This window comes from Geotrypetes seraphini, chromosome 9 (genome assembly GCF_902459505.1).
Source record: "Geotrypetes seraphini chromosome 9, aGeoSer1.1, whole genome shotgun sequence".
In the NCBI taxonomy this organism is placed as follows: domain Eukaryota; kingdom Metazoa; phylum Chordata; class Amphibia; order Gymnophiona; family Dermophiidae; genus Geotrypetes; species Geotrypetes seraphini.
The window spans coordinates 189,261,774-189,283,167 of NC_047092.1; the positions used below are offsets into that span (position 1 = coordinate 189,261,774).

At 41.8% G+C, this 21,394-nt stretch overlaps 1 protein-coding gene across 6 annotated transcripts in view; it reads left to right on the plus strand.

Annotated features, from left to right (window-relative positions):
- EIF4G1 (eukaryotic translation initiation factor 4 gamma 1) overlaps nt 1-21,394 on the plus strand; it is a 292,071-nt gene that overhangs the window by 53,076 nt on the left and 217,601 nt on the right. For 3 of the 6 annotated variants that reach the window (XM_033959150.1, XM_033959152.1, XM_033959156.1), the window contains 2 exons: nt 12,123-12,209; nt 20,577-20,597. In XM_033959150.1, coding sequence (XP_033815041.1) covers nt 12,123-12,209; nt 20,577-20,597 — 108 coding nt within the window. The remainder of the gene's footprint in view (nt 1-12,122; nt 12,210-20,576; nt 20,598-21,394) is intronic. The other 3 variants (XM_033959151.1, XM_033959153.1, XM_033959154.1) reach the window with 1 other exon arrangement.

Sequence of the window (21,394 nt, forward strand, 5' to 3'; positions counted from 1 at the left end):
TCCTCTGATTTTGTTTGATTTATACTCTTTGCAATCTCCTACGCTGAGTGGATATCGTCTTTTTTTGCGGAGGGCCATCTTGATGGAAAAAAAGGTTATTTTGCTTAACTGGCTTCAACCGGGCCCTCCCAGTTTGTTGCAGTGGCAAATGCTTACTTTGCTCAAGATGACTTCAAGTTCAGGAGTTAGACTCTCTAACGGGACACAAATTTAAACATACTTAGCGCTCCTTTTGGGACACTTTGACCCTTAGGGTATGGAGTTGGCTTTGGGAGTTGGCTTTTGAACATATGGTTTCTTTTGGCTACTGGTTCTGTTCATTTCTTCAATTCCAGTTCATTTCTATGATTGGGAGGGGGGAAGGGTTTGGTGGGATGACTTTTATAAGCACTTCATTGTATTTACTTTATTTTGCACTTTTTCAGTAAAAAGATTTACACATAAAGATTTCCATTATTGCCCACTCTTTTAAATATCTATCTGGTGTCCTTGGCCAATTTATTGCAAGACTTTAAAGTTAAATTTTACATCTATGCTGCCGATATTACTATACTTTTGCCAATGTCAGCATTCTCAGATTGCATTTCTCCTGGCACAGATAGAACATTGGATATTTAAATTTAAACTTAGGCTTAATCCAGAAAAAACTAAATTTTTTCTTGCCAGTCCGAATGATAGAATTACTGAGAAAAAACTTCAAATTAAAGGTCAGAATTTTGCCATAGCCATTTCAATTAAGATCTTGGGGTGACATTAGATCGTTACTTAACTTTAGAAGAACGTACCGATCTAATGATGATAAATGTTTTGTGAGTCTTTGAAAACTTCGAACCATCAAAAAATATTTTGACTTAGTATCTTTAAGATTAGTAGTTCATTCTTTAATTCTATCTGCTCTCGACTATTGCAATATCATTTACTTGGGATCGTATAAGAAAATTTTAAATCGTATTCGAGTAATACAAAATATGGCAGTGTGTTTGATTTTTGGGTTAAAAAAATGTGACCATGTGAGTCCTTTCTATCAACAACTCCATTGGTTGCCATTTGAAGCGAGAATTTTGTTTAAATTTGGCTGTATCTTCTTTAAAGCCCTGTTTGGTTTGGCTCCAAGATACCTATCCTCCCAATTTAAGTTATATAACTCGAATAAAAATACTCTCAATAATTGCTTGTTCATGTATCCATCTGTAAAAGCTTGTCGTTATAAGAGATTCCTAGATAAGACTTTTGCTTTCCAGTTAGGAAAAATTAATTCCTGGTTGAGTATGCTGATTCCACAAGCTCAATCATATTATGCTTTCAGAAAGTTGTTGAAAACTTACTTGCTTAATAAGTTTGTAACATGATTATTGTTGTGTCTCTGTTTACATGTATGTTTCACTGATTGTAAAGTCCTTCTTGGTTGTGAACCACCTGGAACTCATGGTTGGGGGGTAGGTATACAAGAGTAAAGATTATTATTATTAAATAGTGGTGTGCCGCTGAGTTCTATACTGGAACTGGTACTATTTAACTTATTTATAAATAGAAACATAGAAATAGACGGCAGTTAAGGGCCACGGCCCATCTAGTCTGTCCACCCCAATGACCCTCTCCTACATTTCTCTGTGAATAGATCCCATGTGTCTATCCCATTTGGTCTTAAAATCAGGCACGCTGCTGGCCTCAACCTGAAGTGGAAGACTATTCCAGCGATCAACCACCCTTTCAGTGAAAAAGAATTTCCTGGTGTCCCCGTGCAGTTTCCCGCCCCTGATTTTCCACGGATGCCCCTTTGTTGCCATGGGACCCTTGAAAAAGAAGATATCTTCTTCCACCTCGATGCGGCCCGTGAGATACTTGAATGTCTCGATCATGTCACCCCTCTCTCTGCATTCCTCGAGTGAGTACAGCTGCAACTTATCCAGCCGTTCCTCGTAAGGGAGATCCTTGAGTCCAGAGACCATCCGGGTGGCCATTCTCTGTACTGACTCCAGTCTCAGCACATCCTTACGGTAATGTGGCCTCCAGAATTGCACACAGTATTCCAGGTGGGGTCTCACCATGGATCTATACAATGGCATAATGACTTCAGGCTTACGGCTGACGAAACTCCTGCATATGCAACCTATGATTTGCCTTGCCTTGGATGAAGCTTGCTCAACTTGATTGGCAGTCTTCATGTTCTCACTGACGATCATCCCTAAGTCTCGTTCTGCTTCAGTTCTTGTTAGGATCTTGCCATTAAGGGTATAAGTCTTGCATGGATTTTGGCTGCCCAGGTGCATGACTTTGCATTTTTTGGCATTGAAGCTGAGTTGCCAGGACCTAGACCAGCGCTCCAATAGGAGTAGGTCGTGCATCATGTTGTCGGACATTGAATTTATGTCTGTTGTGCTTTTGCCCACTACATTGCTTAGTTTGGCGTCATTGGCGAATAATGTTATTTTACCTTGTAGCCCTTCTGCCAAGTCTCTTATAAAGATGTTGAACAGGATCGGGCCCAGGACCGAGCCCTGCGGCACTCCACTGATTACCTCCGTCATTTCGGAGGGGGTGCCGTTCACCACTACCCTCTGAAGCCTACCTCCAAGCCAGTTCCCAACCCATTTCGTCAATGTGTCACCCAATCCTATAGAACTCATCTTGCTCAGCAACCTGCGGTGTGGTACGCTATCGAATGCTTTACTGAAGTCCAGGTATACGATGTCCAGGGATTCTCCAACATCCAGCTTCCTCGTCACCCAGTCAAAGAAGCTGATCAGGTTGTATTGGCAGGATCTCCCCTTAGTAAATCCATGTTGACGGGGATCCCGTAGATTCTCCTCGTTCAGGATCGTATCCAATTGGAGTTTGATTAGAGTTTCCATTAGTTTGCACACTATTGATGTGAGACTCACCGGTCTATAGTTTGCTGTCTCCATCTTGGAGCCTTTCTTGTGGAGTGGAATGACGTTAGCCGTCTTCCAGTCCAATGGGACGTTACCTGTACTAAGGGAGAGATTGAAGAGTGTGGATAGCGGTTCCGCTAAGACATCACACAACTCCCTGAGCACCCTGGGGTGTAGGTTGTCAGGCCCCATTGCCTTGTTAACCTTAAGCTTTGACAGCTCGCAGTAGACACTGCTGGGTGTAAACTCGAAATTACTAAACGGGTCATCTGCGTCAACCCTTGTCTGTAGCTGAGGGCCGAGTCCTGGCGCCTCGCGGGTGAAGACTGAGCAGAAGTATTCATTTAACAGTTGGGCTTTTTCCGAGTCCGCTTCTATATAGTCTCCGTCTGGTTTCCTAAGACGTACTATCCCGCCTGAGTTCTTATATCTGTCACTGATATACCTGAAGAAGGATTTATCTCCTTTCTGGATTTTATTCGCTAGAGACTCCTCCATGCGGAATTTGGCCTCCCTAACTGCTGTTTTGACGGCTTTTGACTTGGCCAGATAGACTTCCCTAGAGTCCTGTTTCCCTGATTGTTTGTAAGAGATGAATGCTTTTTTCTTCTTCTTGATGAGGTCCGAAATCTCCGCAGAGAACCACTGTGGCTTATTGTTCCTTCGCCATTTACTTACTGATTTAACATAGTGGCTTGTTGCTTCTTGTATGATGGCTTTCAAAGTTGACCACATTTCTTCCACGTTATCGGTTTCTGCTTGGCTTTGTAGCACCTGATGAACAAAGTCTCCCATTTCTTTGAAGTTTGTGTCCTTGAATTTGAGGACCTTGGTCAGTGTGGTAGATTTAGTGAAACCTTTCCTGAGATTGAACCATACCATGTTGTGGTCACTGGAGGCCAATGTGTCACCCACCAAGACCTCTGTGACACTTTCTCCATTGGTAAGTATCAGGTCCAGTATTGCCTGATCCCTTGTTGGTTCCAACACCAGTTGCCTGAGTCTTGCTCCCTTCATAGAGTTTAATAGCCTCCTGCTGCTGCCGGAAGCAGAGGAAAGCGTGTCCCAATCCACATCAGGCATGTTGAAGTCACCTAACAATACTGTGTCCCCACGCAAGGTGATATTCTCTATATCTCCGATTAATTCCATATCTAGGTCATCCTGTTGTCTTGGGGTTCTGTATATTACGCCAAGATACAGGCATTTGTCCTTCTCTCTGGCCAAATTTACCCAAAGGGATTCCCCAGTGTAGTGGACATCTGTGATTCTGGTGACCTTAATGTCATCTTTAGTATATAATGCTACACCTCCTCCCATTTTGCCCTCCCTGTCCCGGCGAAGCAAGTTGTAACCCGGTATGACCATGTCCCACCCGTGGGAATCCGTGAGCCAGGTCTCAGATATCGCCACCACATCCAGGTCGGCATTCCTCATTTCTGTTTCTAATTCCAGGATCTTGTTTCCCAGACTGTGGGCGTTTACGTGCATAGCCCTCCATGTTGTATGCTTGTTACGTCTCAGCGGGGATGTTCCCGCTTGAGCTACTTGGACACCTTTAGCATTATTCGCATGTTTTGTACTTTCTCTAGACCCAGAGTTACAATGTGCACCTATCCCGGACTCCCCAGACCCAGAACTACAGTGTGTTCCTATCCCAGACTCGGAAATGTGTGTACCCTGTGGGGGTATTCCCACTTGGGTTACTTGAACTCCTTTAGTACAAAATGATCTAGAAATTGGAATGAGTGAGGTGATTAAATTTGCAGATAACACTAAACTGTTCAAAGTTGTTAAAACGCATGCAGATTGTGAAAAATTGCAGGCAGAACTTAGGAAATTGGAATACTGGGCAGCCAGATGTCATATGAAATGTAATGTGGACAAATGCAAAGTGATGCACTTTTAAAACCAATTGGAGATATTTTTTTCACTCAGAGAATAGTTAAGCTCTGGAATGCATTTCTAGAGGTTGTGATAAGAGTGGTTAATGTAGCTGGTTTTATGAAAGGTTTAGACAATTTCCTGGAGGAAAAGTCCATGGTCTGTTATTGAGACAGACATGGGGGAAGCCACTTCTTGTCCTGTATCGGTAGCATGGACTCTTGCTACTGTTTGGGTTTTTGCCAGACCTGGATTGGCCACCATGAAGATGGGCTACTAGACTTGATGGACCATTGGTCTGACCCAGTAAGGTTATTCTTATGTTCTTATGAGTGGGTAGCTGATTCCAATGACATGGTGCCAGATAGAAAAAAAAAAAAAAAAAAAAGCCTTTGAACATGTAAATTCCCATTTAATTCTTTAGACAGATGGTATGACTAACCTATTACCTTGTATAGATCTAAGAGTATGTGAAGGTATGTATTGAATTATCAATGAATTCAAGTAGCTTGGCTGAAAAGGATGTAATGATCTGCGAGTTAACATTAACATTTTAAATTGAATCCTATATGACATTGGTAGTCAATGGTATTGAAGAAAAAGTGGTGTGACATGATCACATTTATCTTTCTGTCCTAGTAATTTTAGTGCAATATATTGAAGTGTGAAGTTGCCTAAGATTTTTCTTTGAAATAGGCATATGCTTCATTGCAGTAGTCAGTCTTGGACATGAGAAATGCATGTATATGCAGTTTTTTATTGTCAGAGTTGTCTGAACACATTAGTCCCTACTACAAACTGCTACACTGGTTGCCAATTGAGGCACGAATCTTATTCAAAGTTCTCTTGCTTTTGCTATAAACTGGTGTGGGGAATGGCCCCCAATTATCTATCATCTCACTTCGAACTTTACACATCCACAAGGACAACCAGAAATCGCAACCTCTTTGCCTACCCGAAAATCACAGGTTGCAAATATAGAACCTTCCTGGAAAGAACTTTCAAATTTCAAGCTGGTAGACAGCAAACCTAGCTAAGCAACTTCATGGACAGAGCCAGGTTAACCTATGGCGCCTTTCGGAAAGAAATCAAGACTGCTCTGTTCAATACATTTAATTCCTAGTCAAAAAATGCCCCCCTTTCTTTAAAAAAAAAACTCTCACTCTTCATGCTGATACTACGTATCTTCATCTAACGGTTTTCTGTTTTCAATGACTGTTCAGTGTCTTCTTCACCAATTGTATTCTGTAATTAGCTGGCTTTCCAGCCCCTTTAATGGAACATGTTAAGATTACACTGTAACCCATTAATATCTTTTTCTTGCTATTGTGTACTCTACGATCACTGACTGCTCAGTGACACCTTCACTATTTGTACGCTGTAATTCGCTGATTGTACAGCTCTCTTCACTGTGAACCGCCTAGAAGTCGCAAGATTATGGCGGTATAGAAAAATAAAGTTATTATTATTATAGACTGAAGTGATCTAAGTGAATAATATCCCTTTGTATCTATTGCAGAAATTTGGTAATTAAATGTTAAATGTGAATCAATGATTAAACTTATTTAATCATTTATTTAAATTTATTCACAAGGGGGATGGTTTTCCCCATAAAAGATAGCATAAGGACAGATTCTGCTCCTTGTACTGATAGCCAACAAGAATAATATTTGTTAACTTGAGTTCAACCATAAATTTATTGCTGCTAGACAATCTTGCAGAAAGCTTAAATTTTGTTTAATTGGATCAGCTTTGGCTAGAAGCAGAATATCATCAGCATAACAAAATGTTTTAATACCAAATTCTTCAATGATGGTCAATGATGCAAGAAGAATATTAAAAAGAATTGACAATAGTGCTGAGCCTTGAGGGACACCACAAGTCAGTTTAAGAGTAGAAGATGTTGTTCGATGGTCCTGTCTTCAAGAAGTGACACAAACCAAGCAAGAACAGTGGAACTTATGCCAATGGTAGTTAACTTATCATGCAAAAGCTGAAGCTAGATCCAAAAAGATAGCAAGAGCCAGATGACCAAAACCTAGAATTTTCAAGACATCACTAATAAATCGTACTATGGTATGTACGAAATCTTGCCTGCTTCAGGTGCAATACATTTGCTTTTTAACAAATACAGAGTTGAGAAAGGACCGCTAGTTCTATAATTTTACTTGGGTGACATAAGTTAGAGAGAGGTCTATAATTTTGTGGATTTATAAGAACATAACATAAGAACATAAGCATTGCCTCTGTCGAATCAGACCATAGGTCCATCGTGCCTGGCAGTCCGCTCCCGCGGCGGCCCCCCAGGTCTATGACCTGTAAGTGATCTTTTACTTAAAACATTTTGTCTTGTATAGTATCTCTCTAGTTATACCCTTCAATCCCCTTTGCCTTCAGGAACACGTCCAATCCCATTTTGAATCCCAAAATTGTACTCTGTTCTACCACCTCCTCTGGAAGCGCATTCCAGGTGTCCACTACCCTCTGAGTGAAGAAGAACTTCCTAGCATTTGTTCCGAATCTGTCTCCCTTCAATTTGTGAGTGTCCTCTTGTTTTTGTTGCCCCCCGCCAGTCTGAAGAATCTGTCCCTCTCTACCTTCTCTACCCTTCATGATCTTGTAAGTTCCTATCATGTCCCCTCTAAGTCTCCGCTTTTCCAGGGAAAAGAGCCCCAGCTTCTCCAGCCTCTCAACATATGAAAGGTTTTCCATGCCCTTTATCATTCTTGTTGCTCTTCTCTGGACCCTCTCGAGTACTGCCATATCTTTCCTAAGGTACGGCGACCAGTATTGAATGCAGTATTCCAGATGTGGGTGCACCATCGCCCGATACAGTGGCAGGATAACTTCCTTGGTTCTGGTGGTGATTCCTTTTTTGATAATGCCCAACATTCTGTTCGCTTTTTTTTTGAGGCTGCTGCGCATTGTGCTGCCAGCTTCATTATTCTATCCATCAAAACCCCCAAATCCTTTTCTAGGTTGCCTTCCTCCAGTACCATCCCCCCCATCGTGTAGTTGTACATCGGGTTTCCTTTCCTTATGTGCAAGACTTTACATTTCTCTACATTGAAGCTCATCTGCCATTTATTTGCCCATTTACTCAGTTTGTTCAGGTCCCTTTGTAGTTCCTTACATTCCTCAACAGTTCTAACCCTACTGGAGAGTTTTGTATTGTCTGCGAATTTTATAACTTCGCACTTCATCCCTGATTCCAGGTCATTGGTAAATATATTAAACAGCAGCGGTCTCAGCACCGACCCCTGCGGGATGCCACTCGTGACCCCTTTCCAGTCAGAGTAGTGTCCTTTTACTCCTACCCTCTGTTTCCTGTCCGCCAGCCAATTTCTGATCCATCTGTGCATGTCCCCTTCCACCCCGTGGTTTCACAGTTTCCTTAGTAGGCACTCGTGGGGTACCTTGTCGAAGGCTTTTTGGAAGTCCAGATATATGATGTCTGTGGGGTCACCTTTGTCCAATTGTTCGTTTATCCCCTCAAAGAAGTGCAGTAGGTTAGTTTGGCATGATCTTACTTTACAGAAATCATGCTGGCTGGTTCTCATTAGATTATTTCTTTCTATATGCTCATTGATACTATCCTTGATTAATGATTCAGCCATCTTTCCCTGGACTGAGGTTAAACTCACCGGCCTGTAGTTCTGGATCCTTTTTAGAAAAGAAAGGTGTAACATTCGCTATCCTCCAGTCCTATGGTCCATCAAGCCCAGTAGCCCATTCTCACGGCCAATCCAGGTCCCTAATACCTGTCCAGAACCCAATGCGTAGCAACATGCCATGCTACCGATCCAGGGCGAGGAGTGGCTTCCCCCATGTCTTTCTCAATAACAGACTACGATTTGATAATTTAAGTGATTATAAAGCATTTTTCCATGCAGATGGAAACTTACCTTGGTCTAAACTTAAATTAATCTGCAGTAAAAATGGAAGTAAGCAATGTTTGTCTAAGTATATTCAAGACTTAGGGATTGGGATATTCAATTTATAAATGTTTTTTTATAACATGTACTATTTTAGAGAGTTGTTTCATTGAACAGTTCTCAAATGTATTGAATTTAGACATAGATGATGAAAATGAAGCTCTAAGTGAAGTCATTCTCAAATAATTTTGCTAACGAAGTGGCTGAAAGAATCTGAGTTGGATCGTCATGATCAGATTGACTAAAGAATGATACACGTAAACTAAATAATTGTTTTGGTTTGTTTTCACAATTATCCAACTGTTTATTAAAGGAGTGTCTCTTGGCCATTTTAATTGCTTGTTATAATCTAGCCAATTTCAGTTGTTGAGTTCATAACGTTTTAGATTTACACCAGCAATGCTCCTGGTGATGAATTTGTCTTTTAAGCATCTTGAGGCCAGAATGAAACCTGACACCATTTTTCGATCTGAGTTGTTTAACTACAATGGGGAGGATAAATATGATCAATATCCTTATGTAAGGTATCACACCAAGAGCATGCTGCTTGTTCTCTTACACAGGAGTCCATACTTTAGCTGTTGATTCCTACTTTCCTGCGAAACTGCCGAAGGGTATCGCTTTAAGATCTTGAACTCCTCCCCTCCTCAGTTTTTCCTTCTGCAAGTGATCTCGGAAGATGTGCTCTGATCTGTTTCTATTTGTATTTTTCTGTCTGTTTTTTAAATTTCTTCTTGACTTCAGTGCCTGGAGGTTCTCTTCTTGGGTTTACTCAACTGGGGAAAAGACACATTCCCATATGGGTGGACTGTTGCTCCCAGGCCAATTTCATCAAGTACCTTTGGGGCCAGCCTGCTTTGTGTCCCTTCAGGAGCTTGGGTTCCGTCCCCCTAGGAGCTGGCTCGCCTGCTGATTTCATCAGAGGCTTGAGTGCAGGCTGTGTGGTCCCTGTGTAAGAACCTCCTGAATTTCTTCCCCCATCGCTGTTACTCCTGGCAGAATTCTGTGCAAAATTTTTGAAACTTCTGCAAAGTTTATTGTAACCTTTTGTGTAGAATTTTCCTGCCTGAAATTAGTTCCTGCCTTTTCCTTTCTCAGGTTCCAGCCTCCTCAGTTCTCTCTCTCACTCCAACTGCAATTCTGTCTTCTTTTAAATCCCACCCCTCTTTCACTTATTTATTTATTTGATTCGATTTATATCCTCCCCAGTGAGCCTAGAACGGGTTACATGGTAACATAACGGCAAACAAGACATATAACAGTTAACAGCAGGGAAAAGAAGACTGAGGTCCTAGTGCACCGTGAGGTGTGTATAGTTCAATTGTTCTGGATAAGCAGACACTTGGAGCCTGAAACATGCACAGGGAGAGAGTCAGTTGGATATCTATTAGGAATACAGTGGTTTGGGTGTAACAGTCTGAATGCTAGCTTATCCTGAGGGGTCAGGTGAAGAGGTGGGTTTTTATTGCTTTCCTAAAACTCAAAATCCCCTCCTTGGCCCCCATAGTCTGGCATCTCTCTCTCCCTCTCTACTGGATAAGAATCTCTTCCTCCCTTCCCATCCCCTTTCTGGTCTTGGTCACTCTCTCTTCCTCTCTCTACAATCCCCCCACCCCAACTTGTGAGTCCAGCATCTATATCCCCTCACTCCACCCACCACCTCTCTCGCTTGCATCCTGAATGAATCCCTTCCCTACTCCCCATAGTCTGGCATCTTCCTCTCCCTCTCTACGGTCAAGCATCTCTTCCTTCTTACCCCTCTTTCAGGCCTGGGTTTCCTTTTCACCCCTTTACTTACGGGTCTAGCATCTGTGTTCCCTCCTTTCCCCTCCCTACTTGCAGTCCAGGATCCTCCTCTCCTCCCATCACGTTGGTAGCACAGGGGGAGGGTGAGAGAAAGGAAAGTTGGTGGCACAGAGCTAAGGAAGGGGGTGAAAGAAACTTCAGGAAGGAAAGCTGGTGGCACAGGGGGAGGGAAGAGGTGAAAGGAACTTCAGGAAGGAAAAATGATGACATGGGGATGGAAGAGGTAAGAGACAGGAAAGTTGGTGGCATGGGGGAGAGTGAGAGGCAGGAGAGATGGTGGCACAGGGGGAGAGAGAGGGAGACATGCATGGTGAGAGGAGAGGATGAGATTGCACCTAATAGAGGATAGGAAGGGCGAGATGGTGCATGGAGAGGGATAGAGAGATTTTACATAGGGCACAAGGAAAGGGGGGAGAGAGAGAGATGTTGGACATGGGAGTAGATGAGAGAGAGATACAAAGGAAGTGGAAGGGGAGAAGGAGGAAGATGGATCCAGGAACAGAATGGAGTGATGGAGAGATGCCTGGAAATGGTAGTGAGGGAGGAGAGTGCAGCAAGGAAGAGATAGGGAGATGTCATGCTACGAGGCTGGGCTATAAGGGTGGCGAAAGGAAGATGCTGAGAATGGTAGAACCTTGAGGGTGGCAAGGAAACGGATGAGAGGATAGATATAATAGGGTAGAAATATAGTAATGGAGTTACATTGAAGATGAAATGGGATTGGAGGGCTGAGGAAGGAAATGAGGTGGGGAATGGGAGAGAAGATGGAAATATGATAGGTAGCTGAAAAGTGAAAAGAGAAGGGTAAGAAAGAGGCAGAAAAGAGCTAAAAAGGAATTATCAATATGTCCGAGGCAAATGTAGTGAGGGAATAGACAGGAGAGAGTAGAAAAGACAAATGGAGAGCAGCCATTTGAAGGAGAATTAGCAGATGACAGGAAAGCAGAAAAAAGAAACTGGAACAAACATGATAGAAAAATGAAACATCCAGACAAAGGTTGAAAAAAACCATTTTATTTTAAATGTTTTAAATGGAATATGGATAATTAGTAAAAATATTGTTTACATTTTGACAAATTTGCTAATTTTGTGCACAGAATTTCACCAAGTCACAGGCACTGCTTTTGTTGTGCAATCTCTCTTTAACTTCTGAAATTTTCATTTACCTGTGATCGAACTGCTTCTGGCCAGTGAACAAATGACCTGGTTTTGGGACTTATTTGTGTGCCTGATTCAGTGCAGCTTGTCACTGGAAAAAGCAGTGTGGCTCATCTGTAACAAGTGTTCCCTTAAGTACCCAGTCTATCTCATCTCCCTAAGAGTTGCCTTGCTTCGGAAGCTATGAAACTGAAGTGACTGATGGACTCAGGAAGAACCACCTAAGCTCAAAGCTTGACTCTTCTGTCATTCTGGAGATCCATTCTATTGCTATCTGTGAGAAACATCTGTTACAGGTGATCGATACTGCTTTGCTGTTTAGCACTTCCATCAGTATCTATGTGTCTTTTCAAGCGGCCTCCTCTCTCCAGGCCCAAAGTCAAGTCAGGGACTGTTTTCACATTGTACTTTTGTCCTGCCCTTGGCCCAGTCTGCTCAAATGTACCTTCTCTTATTTTTCCTGTAGTCCTCGTACCCGCCTGCTCAGACGGTACCTGTGGTGTTTGGGCCACCACAATCTTCACAAATGAATACACCGTCACAGCCTAGACAGGTAAGGACATCCTCTGTTTGTCTTGTTCTGCTTCTCTCAGTCTTTTGATATAGAGTGAATGTAAATCTAATTTCAGGAGTTTGATCCTTTTGTGCAAAAATACATTTTGTTGTTTCACATGCTAAGAAATAAAGCATTTCTGCCTTATTGGGATGAGCTGGGTGATCTGGTGAGTCTCCACTGCCATAGAACTGGGTTTGCTTCTTTCATAAGGACACTTACACTCCAGATATGAGCAAAACTATGACCAGTTATTTGAATAGAAATCATACTGCTTTGAGCCACTACCTTTTTTACAAATTGTCCCTGCAAATGCTGTTCTTTGTACAGTCGCTTTGATGACATAGTCAATCCTGATTCTCCATCTCGGCAACATTGCTCCCAAGGTCATACCTGGACAGGAGAATGAATATATTCTGCCATCCACACACTGTTGACTGGCTCTCTTAACTAATTGGGGCAGGGTCTTACAAGCAGCAGAAGGATGCCACCGCTGTACCTAGATGAAGTGTGGGTACAGCACTGTCTTGTGTGAAGAAAGGCTTAAGAGGTTAGAGCTCTTCACCAGGATTTTGTAGGCCTCAATCATAACCCCCTTCAAGCTGAAGTAGCATGGACACCCCTGAAGTACAGGGGGTACGCCATGGTAATACCTTTTTTTTTTTTTTTAATTCTTTATAAATTTTAACAATTGACAATCTTTACAAGTCAATAATAAGAAAAAATACAATGTAAGCTGTAAATAAAACTAACATTCCAAATTACTTAAAGAATATCACCTTATTGCAACGTATAGTTAGTCCTCAATAATCGGAGACGTAGCTGAAGAAAAACAACACCAACACCTTTGCAGGATGTGCCTCTTTGGGTTACTGATAAAGAGGTGCGTCTGTTTCGCATTCGCTTTTAAATAAAAACGTAAATGGCAGAATCCAAGACCTATTTTAGGAAACATTAATATGATATTACTCGGGTTTTTGTAAATTATTATTTACAACTGTTGCAATTTGCTGATACCTTTAAGGTGATTCATTTTGCCACTAGAAGCTCCCAGTTCCCTGGGACATTGCGCATCTCCTTAAATTGGAGGCCATGTGCTACATTTATCAGAATGGCCTACAGTTTAAGAACAATGGGACAGTATCTAGTCAAATTTTTTTTTTTTGGTTGGGGGGGGGATTTATTTAATAAGGATATCGTACCCTTGGTAAAAATCTGTAGTGAGTAGAATCTCTGGAGATCATTGTCAAAATGGAGCCATTAGCCTGAGTGTTTTGTTTACAGAAATGCAAGTATGGTAAACCAAATTAATGGGCTTCAGAGAGTGTACAATAACAATAACAGGGCTGGATTAAGATGCTGGCAAACTAGGCACATGCCTGAAGTCCAAAGTCTGGAATGCTCTCCCAGAGGAGGTTATTGCGGAATCCACTGTTCTAGGATTTAAAAGCAAACTAGATGCACATCTCCTTACGAGAGGCATAGAGGGATATGGGTGACTAAAATTACGCCGGGTGTACACCTATCTGGGCCTCCGTGTTTGCAGATCGCCGGACTTGATGGACCGAAGGTCTGATCCGGAGATGGCGCTTTTTATGTTCTTTATGTTCTTAAAATAAGTATCAGGCAAACTAAAGAGGTGACCTGACTGCTCATGAACATTTCTTTTCTGAGCTATCTTGAGAACAGCAAAACTCATGTAGTCTCTCTATCCGAAATAAACTTAGATAACTGCTGTGGTTCATAAAACACGTACCTATTACCTCTAAATGTCATAACACACTTACAAGGGTATCTTAGAACAAAGGTTGCCCTAACTGTACAGCCTGAGGTCTCAATTCAAGAAACTGCTTTCTTCTCCTCACCAAGTGTCTTGTAGTGGTAGCAGCAGCTTTGAGATTGCAGGGCCTTCAAGTCTTCCCCTGAAGGGCTGTATCTACAAGAGATTCCTCGATAGAACACTGTCATTCCAAGCGGGAAAATGGAATAAATGCCTATCCACCCTCATTTCAAATACTCCCGCCTACCAATCCTTCAGGAAATCAATCAAAACCTACCTCTTTGATAAATTTCTCTAACCTTCTTCCTGCCTTGCTGTATCCCTGAAATCTTTGTGGTATCTCTGATATATTCCCGACTTTACCTAACCACTCTCGACTTCCAATGTAATTGAAATTTTTTACTAATGTACCTGACAATATCTACTGTAACATCACTGTATATCTTCTGTAAACTGCTCTGAACTGCTTGTGGTATTGCGGTATACAAATAAAGTTATTATTATTATTACCTAGACTGGCTCATCAAGGATCCTTTATCTCAAGGTGTGATCTTAGCGACAAATCTAACTATATTATTTCTTCAGAACTTGGGGTTTGAAATCAACTTCCCCAAATCACAACTTCGGCCATCTCAGAGGCTCCAGTTCATTGGAGCTCTACTCGACACCAATCAACTTGTGGCGTTTCTTCCTCAAGAACGTCAGGACACTCTAATCCAACTTTGTTATCAGATCGTCCAGCTTCAGTCAATTTCAGCCAGGCGCATGATGGTTCTACTGGGTGACTCCCCTTGCGAGGCTTCATCTTTGGACGCCTCAATGGTCTCTGTCTTCACATGGTCTCAGGTGCTCAACCCACTCTCACAACACATTTGTCACCTCGTCTTTTCGACAATCGCTTTAGTGGTGGATGAACTCTTCCAATCTTTCCAGAGGTCTTTTGTTTCACATGCCTCCTCATCAAAAAGTTCTGACCATGGATTCGTCAATCTATGCTTGGGGAGCTCATCTGGATGGCCTTTGCACTTAAGGTCCCTGGTCCCCTAGAGAACATTTTCACATAAATTTTACTATGCTCTCAGAGCTTTTCAACATTTAGTCGTCAATCATGTCTTTCTAGTCCACACGGACAATCAAGTCGTCATGTACTATATAAACAACAAGGAGGGACATCACCCTCTGCATTCTGTTTTCCAGCCATTTGCCTATCCACCTTAGTATGTCTCCCTCTATTCCGTGGCTTTGTAATTTCCTGAGAAGTCTTTCGTGTGGAACTTTGTTGAATGCTTTCTGGAAGTCCAAGTATATTATGTCCACTGGTTCCCTGTTATCGATTTGTTTGTTTACTGTTTCAAAGAATTGTAGTAAATTCGTCAAGCATGACTTCCCTTTCCTAAAGCCGTGTTGACTGGCTCTCATCAGGTGGTATGTATCCAAGTGCCGGACTATGCTATCTTTGATCAGTGCTTCGACCATCTTTCCAGGGACAGATGTAAGACTCAGTGGTCTGTAGTTGCCCGGTTCTCCTCTTGATCCTTTTTTGAAAACTGGGGTGATGTTTGCTATCTTCCAGTCGTCCAGTATCTGTCCAGTTCTAATTGACAGGTTAGCAAGGTTTTGCAGTAGTTCTCCGATTTCTACTTTCAGTTCCTTTAATACTCTCGGGTGAATTCCATCCGGTCCAGGGGATTTGTCATTTTTAAGTTTGTCAATCTGGTAGTATATCTGGTACAAATCTGGTACTTCTACTGTGGTGAGGCTGTACTCTATTTCTCCCTTGAACACTTTCACTGCTTCAGGTATTGATGTAATGTCTTCCTTCATAAAGACAGATGCAAAGAAGGAGTTCAATCTGTCTGCAATTTGTTTGTCTTTTTTGATGTACCCTTTTCTTCCCTGGTCGTTCAGCGGACCCACTGCCTCTTTTGCAGGTTTTTTTCCCTTTAATGTATCTAAAAAAAGGGCTTGAAGTTTTTGGTCTCGTGCACTATTTTCTCTTCATAGACCTTTTTGGCATCCTTCACCGCCTTGTGACATTTCTTCTGATCGTCTTTGTGGGTGTTCTAAGCTTCGGTTGTTCTTTCGCGTTTCCATTTTTTAAAGGAGTTCTTATCTCTTACGGCATCCTTCACCTCATTAGTAAGCCATGCTGGTTCTCCTTTGCTTTTATTTTTCCGTCCTTTGGATATCTGCAGAATGTAGAGATTTTGTGCTTCCGTGATAGTATTTTTCAGTAGGGACCATGCCTGATCTACTGTTTTAATTGTGTATATCCTTTTCTTGAGCCGTTTTTTTACCATGGCTCTCATGCTATCATATCTTCCTTTTTTAAAGTTGAGGGTCGTGGTTAAGGTTTTGATACATTTCCCCTTCCTGATATCAAGTTTAAAGTTGATCATGTTGTGATCGCTCGTCCCTAACGGGACTGTGACTTCTACATCTTTAGTCTGACCTGTAATGCCATTTAGGACCAAGTCTAAGGTGGCATTCCCTCTTGTCGGCTCTCCCACCAATTGTTCTAGGAAGCAGTCCCCTACCATTTCTGAAGATGTGTGGTCCTGAGCCAAAGGTGAGCGGGCCCAGGCCCCCTGGCAGTGCCAGTTCTTGGGATTCTGCCAGGTATTTGTGAGCTGGATTAGCCACTGTTGGAAACAGGATACTGGGCTTGATGACCTTCAGCCTGACCCAGTATGGCAGCTCTTATGACATGGCTCCCTGGTCTCCAGAAACAGCAGTAAGCAAAGAACGCATCCCTCCGCAAGTTGAGTTTGACCTAAGCGGATACTGCATGTTGTTGTTCTTGGTGGACTTTGTACAGTCTTTGTGATGGCTGATGCTTGTTGATATGATGTGACTTTCTTTCTCTCCCTCCCATTATTCTGCAGTTTCTATTAAATGCAGGCTCTTTTTAATAGCAGGTCTTAACATATCCTCTCTTTGCAGATGTAGCCACTTTATGGTGGTTATAGACAAGACAGGGGAACAGGTTTAGGGGTGAATCCTGCCAGCATAGTTGACATAGTAGATGATCTACTAATATTGGAGTTGTAATGGGCAAAGAGTTCTTGTTTCTGTGTATGTGCACAGAGCTGTGCTAGGTGCTTCCCTGGGATAAGGATCTGCAAAGTCTGACTGGAAAAGGGTTACATTACATTAGAAATTTCTATTCCGCCATTACCTTGCGGTTCAAGGCAGATTACAAAAGAATTATAAACGGTGGGTTACAATGGAAGATCATTTGTCATTTCTGGAGAGGTAAAGAGTATGTCAGGGAGGGAGGAAGGATGGTATAAGTGATGTTAAGGCTGTTTCAGGAATTTTTGAAGAGTATAGTTTTTATTTCTTTTCTGAACATCTTATAGTCTGGGGTAGTTATCAGTAGATTGGAGATCTGGTTATCTAGTTTTGCTGCTTGAGTGGCCAGGAGGCCATCGTATAATTTTTGGATGAGGCGGTTGTTCAGGTAGGTTGGGCTGTCTCCATTTAAGGTTTTAAATAACATGGAGTAGAATTTAAATAGTATTCTTTCTTGGATTGGTAGCCAGTGTGAGTTGATGTATACTTCTGTAATATGGTCGTGTTTCCTCAATGAGTAGATGAGTCTCAGGGCTGTATTTTGGATTGTTTGTAGTTGTTTTGTCATAGTAGCAGGGCAGGGGAGGTAGAGGATATTGCAGTAATCTAGTAGGCCTAAGATTAGGGATTGTACTATAAGTTGCTTACCTCTTTCATGAGCTATGTAGTACTGATGAGATCATAACGTTAAGAGGATAAATTTTGATTACTTCCCCAGAGAGAATACTACACCCAGAGTCCTTGTTGCACTAGTTGCCAATGGAGGCACAAATAATGTTTAAGTTTGCTTGCATTTGTTTCAAGCAGGCTTGGGGACTAGCCTCTTCCTATCTTCTACCTCATTTCGTGCTACACAACCCCACACGATCAGCCAGAAACTGCAACATATTTGCATACCCAAGGATCACCGGTTGTAAATATAAGTCCTTTTTGGACAGGTCTTTCATGTTTCAAGCAAGCAAACAGCAGTCTTGGCTGGGTAACTGCATCAATGGAGCCAGGCTGACCTACGGCGCCTTTCAGAAAGTAATTAAAACTGTACTGTTTGACAGATTTATCTCCTAAACAGAAGCCACACTAAACTTTATATTTTCCTTCTGTCTAATTCTTGTGTAATATGTGGTACTTCCACTATTTGCATTTTGTAATTCGCTGATTGTCCAGCACTCTTCGGTGTGAACTGCCTAGAAGTCATCTGACTGTGGCGGTATAGAAGAATAAAGTTATTATTAATAGTTATGGCAAGATTGAAATCCTATTTATGCTACTACAGATATTTGAGATCGTATGACACATTATTAATGAGAGAGAAATGCTTCACTTGATTATTTGATTGCTTTTAGTTGAATGGTTCAGGAAATGTGCACACAAACTGACTACATGAATGATTTTTTTTAACAGCCCTAATAGGTCTTTTCTTCATATTTGGTCATTATGCATGATTTTCTCTCCTGCAGTATGTATGCTGGAAGCAGTGCTCCTTTGTATAGATACATGATTTAAAAAGCCTGTGAGTGTTTTTTTGTTAGGCGGAACTAGGGGAGGTGATGAATAGACCAGGGTAAGAGTCTAGCTTCCCTAGCTGGTTTTTCATAAAAAGCAAGGATAGGCTATTGTAGGAACCCTCTCCACAAGATGTCCTGGAAACCTGTGAGCAGAAGTAAAACCACTGAATCAGTCTAGCGAAGACTTGCAGGAGGAAAGGCAGAAAAAAAGACTTGATTTCTGATTGGCTATGCCCTTCATTCTGGATGGAAGAAGACCTGATTTGCTGGTAGATTCCTGGACTATCCATTGGCAGAAGTAGTAACAGTATTTAGACATGGTTGGCACAGTAGTGAGGGCAGTTGAGGAGGATGAGGGCTTGGGTGTTCTCTGAAGTATGGGTCTTTTCAAGCATCAGGGATGTGGGTAAGGTATCTAGCATAATTCAGCAGCACAGAACTCTAAGTGGGGACAAACAGCAATTGTAAAAACCTTGGTCTGCTTGGCCATGGAGTGAGCTGCCACTCGGGGAGAAAAGACTGCAGCTGTGAGTGTCAGCTTGTCTGGGCCTAAGATGAAGAGAAGAGCTTGCCCTGGGTCTGTTTAGATTTGGGCTAGATTGCTGCAGCCATGAGAGCCGGCTAATGCAGGCCCATAATGGAGGATGCAGCCATAATGCCTGCGTCTTTAGCCCAGAATAAAGAAGCTTGCTGAGAGCTGGCTACAGCCACAGGTGCTGGTTGGCAGTTCTTGCTTTTAAACCCATGTCCAGAATGAAGGGAACGATGAGGGGTAGGCCTAAAAGAGATCAGGGGAGAGGCTCAGGCATGGTCACGATGGTGGGGTGGGATTGGATGGGAGAGCAAGAGAGAAAACCGGGGAAGAGAGAAGAGGAAAAGAACGGACATGGGGACAGAAGACTGGAGCAGAGAAATGGGAGAGGGGTTGACCCAAAGAGAAAGACCTGACAGTGGTTGGCACTAGGGGTGGGAGGTAACATGGATTATGATAGAGGAATTTTGCACAAAGAATTAAATTATGCTTCTTGTAGTAATAACATTTTTCTATATTATATCTCTGAGTAATACTTTAAAGGCTGCAGAATTTTCAGAATTTTCATTTATATCCTGCAGAGTTGAATTACTGGGAGGAATGTCCAGAAATCATTTTTAGCAGTGTAGGCTTGGGAACTGCCACCCCTTAACCTTGTCAGCAAGCTGCAAAAAAAGCGATCTATTCTTTGGGAGTTGCTGGGATCTCCATATTAGTCCTGATGGGCTGCTGTTTGAGGCAGGATGATAGATGGCATGTCTTCTATCCCTTCTTGCCTCAGGAGCTAACATTAAATAACTAACCAATGAGGATGATTTTTTTTTCTGTATTTCTAGACTGCTTTTCCAATTTTAGTTCAAGATGGTTCTTAACATTTTTAAGGTACAATACATTCTAAAGAATTCATTCTAAATAGGTATTGAGATCATGGGAGGTGAAAAGAATTGGCTGGGTCAAGGGAAGACTATGGACATTTGTGTTCATCTGCCTAAAGTGATTTTTAAAAATCATTTATTTATTTAAGAAATATCTTACTTGCTACTTCCTGTAGTTCTCAGCAAGTTACAAAAGAACACTCATAATTAAAATGTACAGTTCACGATAAAACAACCACCTGTTAGACATTAAGATCAGTTTCATCTTGGAACTCTAATTATCTAGGATGTGACAGTCCTCACAGCTGCCTCTCCCACTGTTTGCTAACCTTCCAGAGGCTTAAGCTTAGGAGATGGATGCCATGGAACACAGTCTCAAGTGGATGGATTTTGTTTACTGGAAGACAGAACTTTTGAGGCCTGTCCTATGGCTCTGTCTGTTTTCATTTGGCTAGCAGGTCTGCTGCTTAGCACAGCATTACTTGATTGCTCCTCTGTGTTCATACGCCCATGCTTTGCTTTGGTGGTTTCTGAACTCTTCTTTCTTGTCTTCCCCTTCTCCCTTTTCCCTCTTGTGTGTTTGCATGCTGCTGCTAACAGGGAGGATTCAGGTCTCTGCAGGTAATGTGTTTTTTTTCTCTAAATATAACATTGACTTGGATTTCTTTTTTTTTTTTTTTTTTTTTAATTTAGGAAAGTTTTATTACGTTCAGAGAAATGCATGAACAGTAATATGAAATAAGATCAAATATATTAAAAAAATTAGAAGGAAACATTAAACACTCTACTTTAGCCCACAATTGGAGAGTCAAGGTTACACAAGACTAAAGGCAAAAAATAGCCTTTATAAAGAGTTGCAGAACAGTTTAGAACAGCTGGTTAATGTCATTAGAAACTCTTGTACAGGACTTCTTAGCAATCAAAAATTCCAGAAGTTGTTTCAGGCTCCAGAAACAAATATGAATTAGACTCAAAAATTACAAAACAACATGAAAGAAATTTCAAAATAAATGTCCTAGGTAGAGCCAAAACCCTTGACCTCAAGGCCAAAAAACTTCTAATTTGGATCAGGAAAAATTCTTATAACTGAGCCAGAAAACCCCATCTGGTTCATATGCCTGAAGTATTATTTCAACACCAAGTTAAAGTCAGGTTCCAACTCAAAAGCGACCACAAGAGTTGACATCCCTGATGTCAGTTCCATAGATGACTTGAGAAACTTAGTTAGTCATAAGGAAGCATGCAAGAACATAAGAATAGCCTTACTGGTCCATCAAGCCAGTAGCCCGTTCTCATGGTGGCAAATCCAGGTCACTAGTACCTAGCCAAAACCCAAGGAGTAGCAATATTCCATACTACCAATCTAGGGTTTGAGCTCGAGTCTCAAGTTGTGTAGAAAAATCTGCATTGCATTTAGA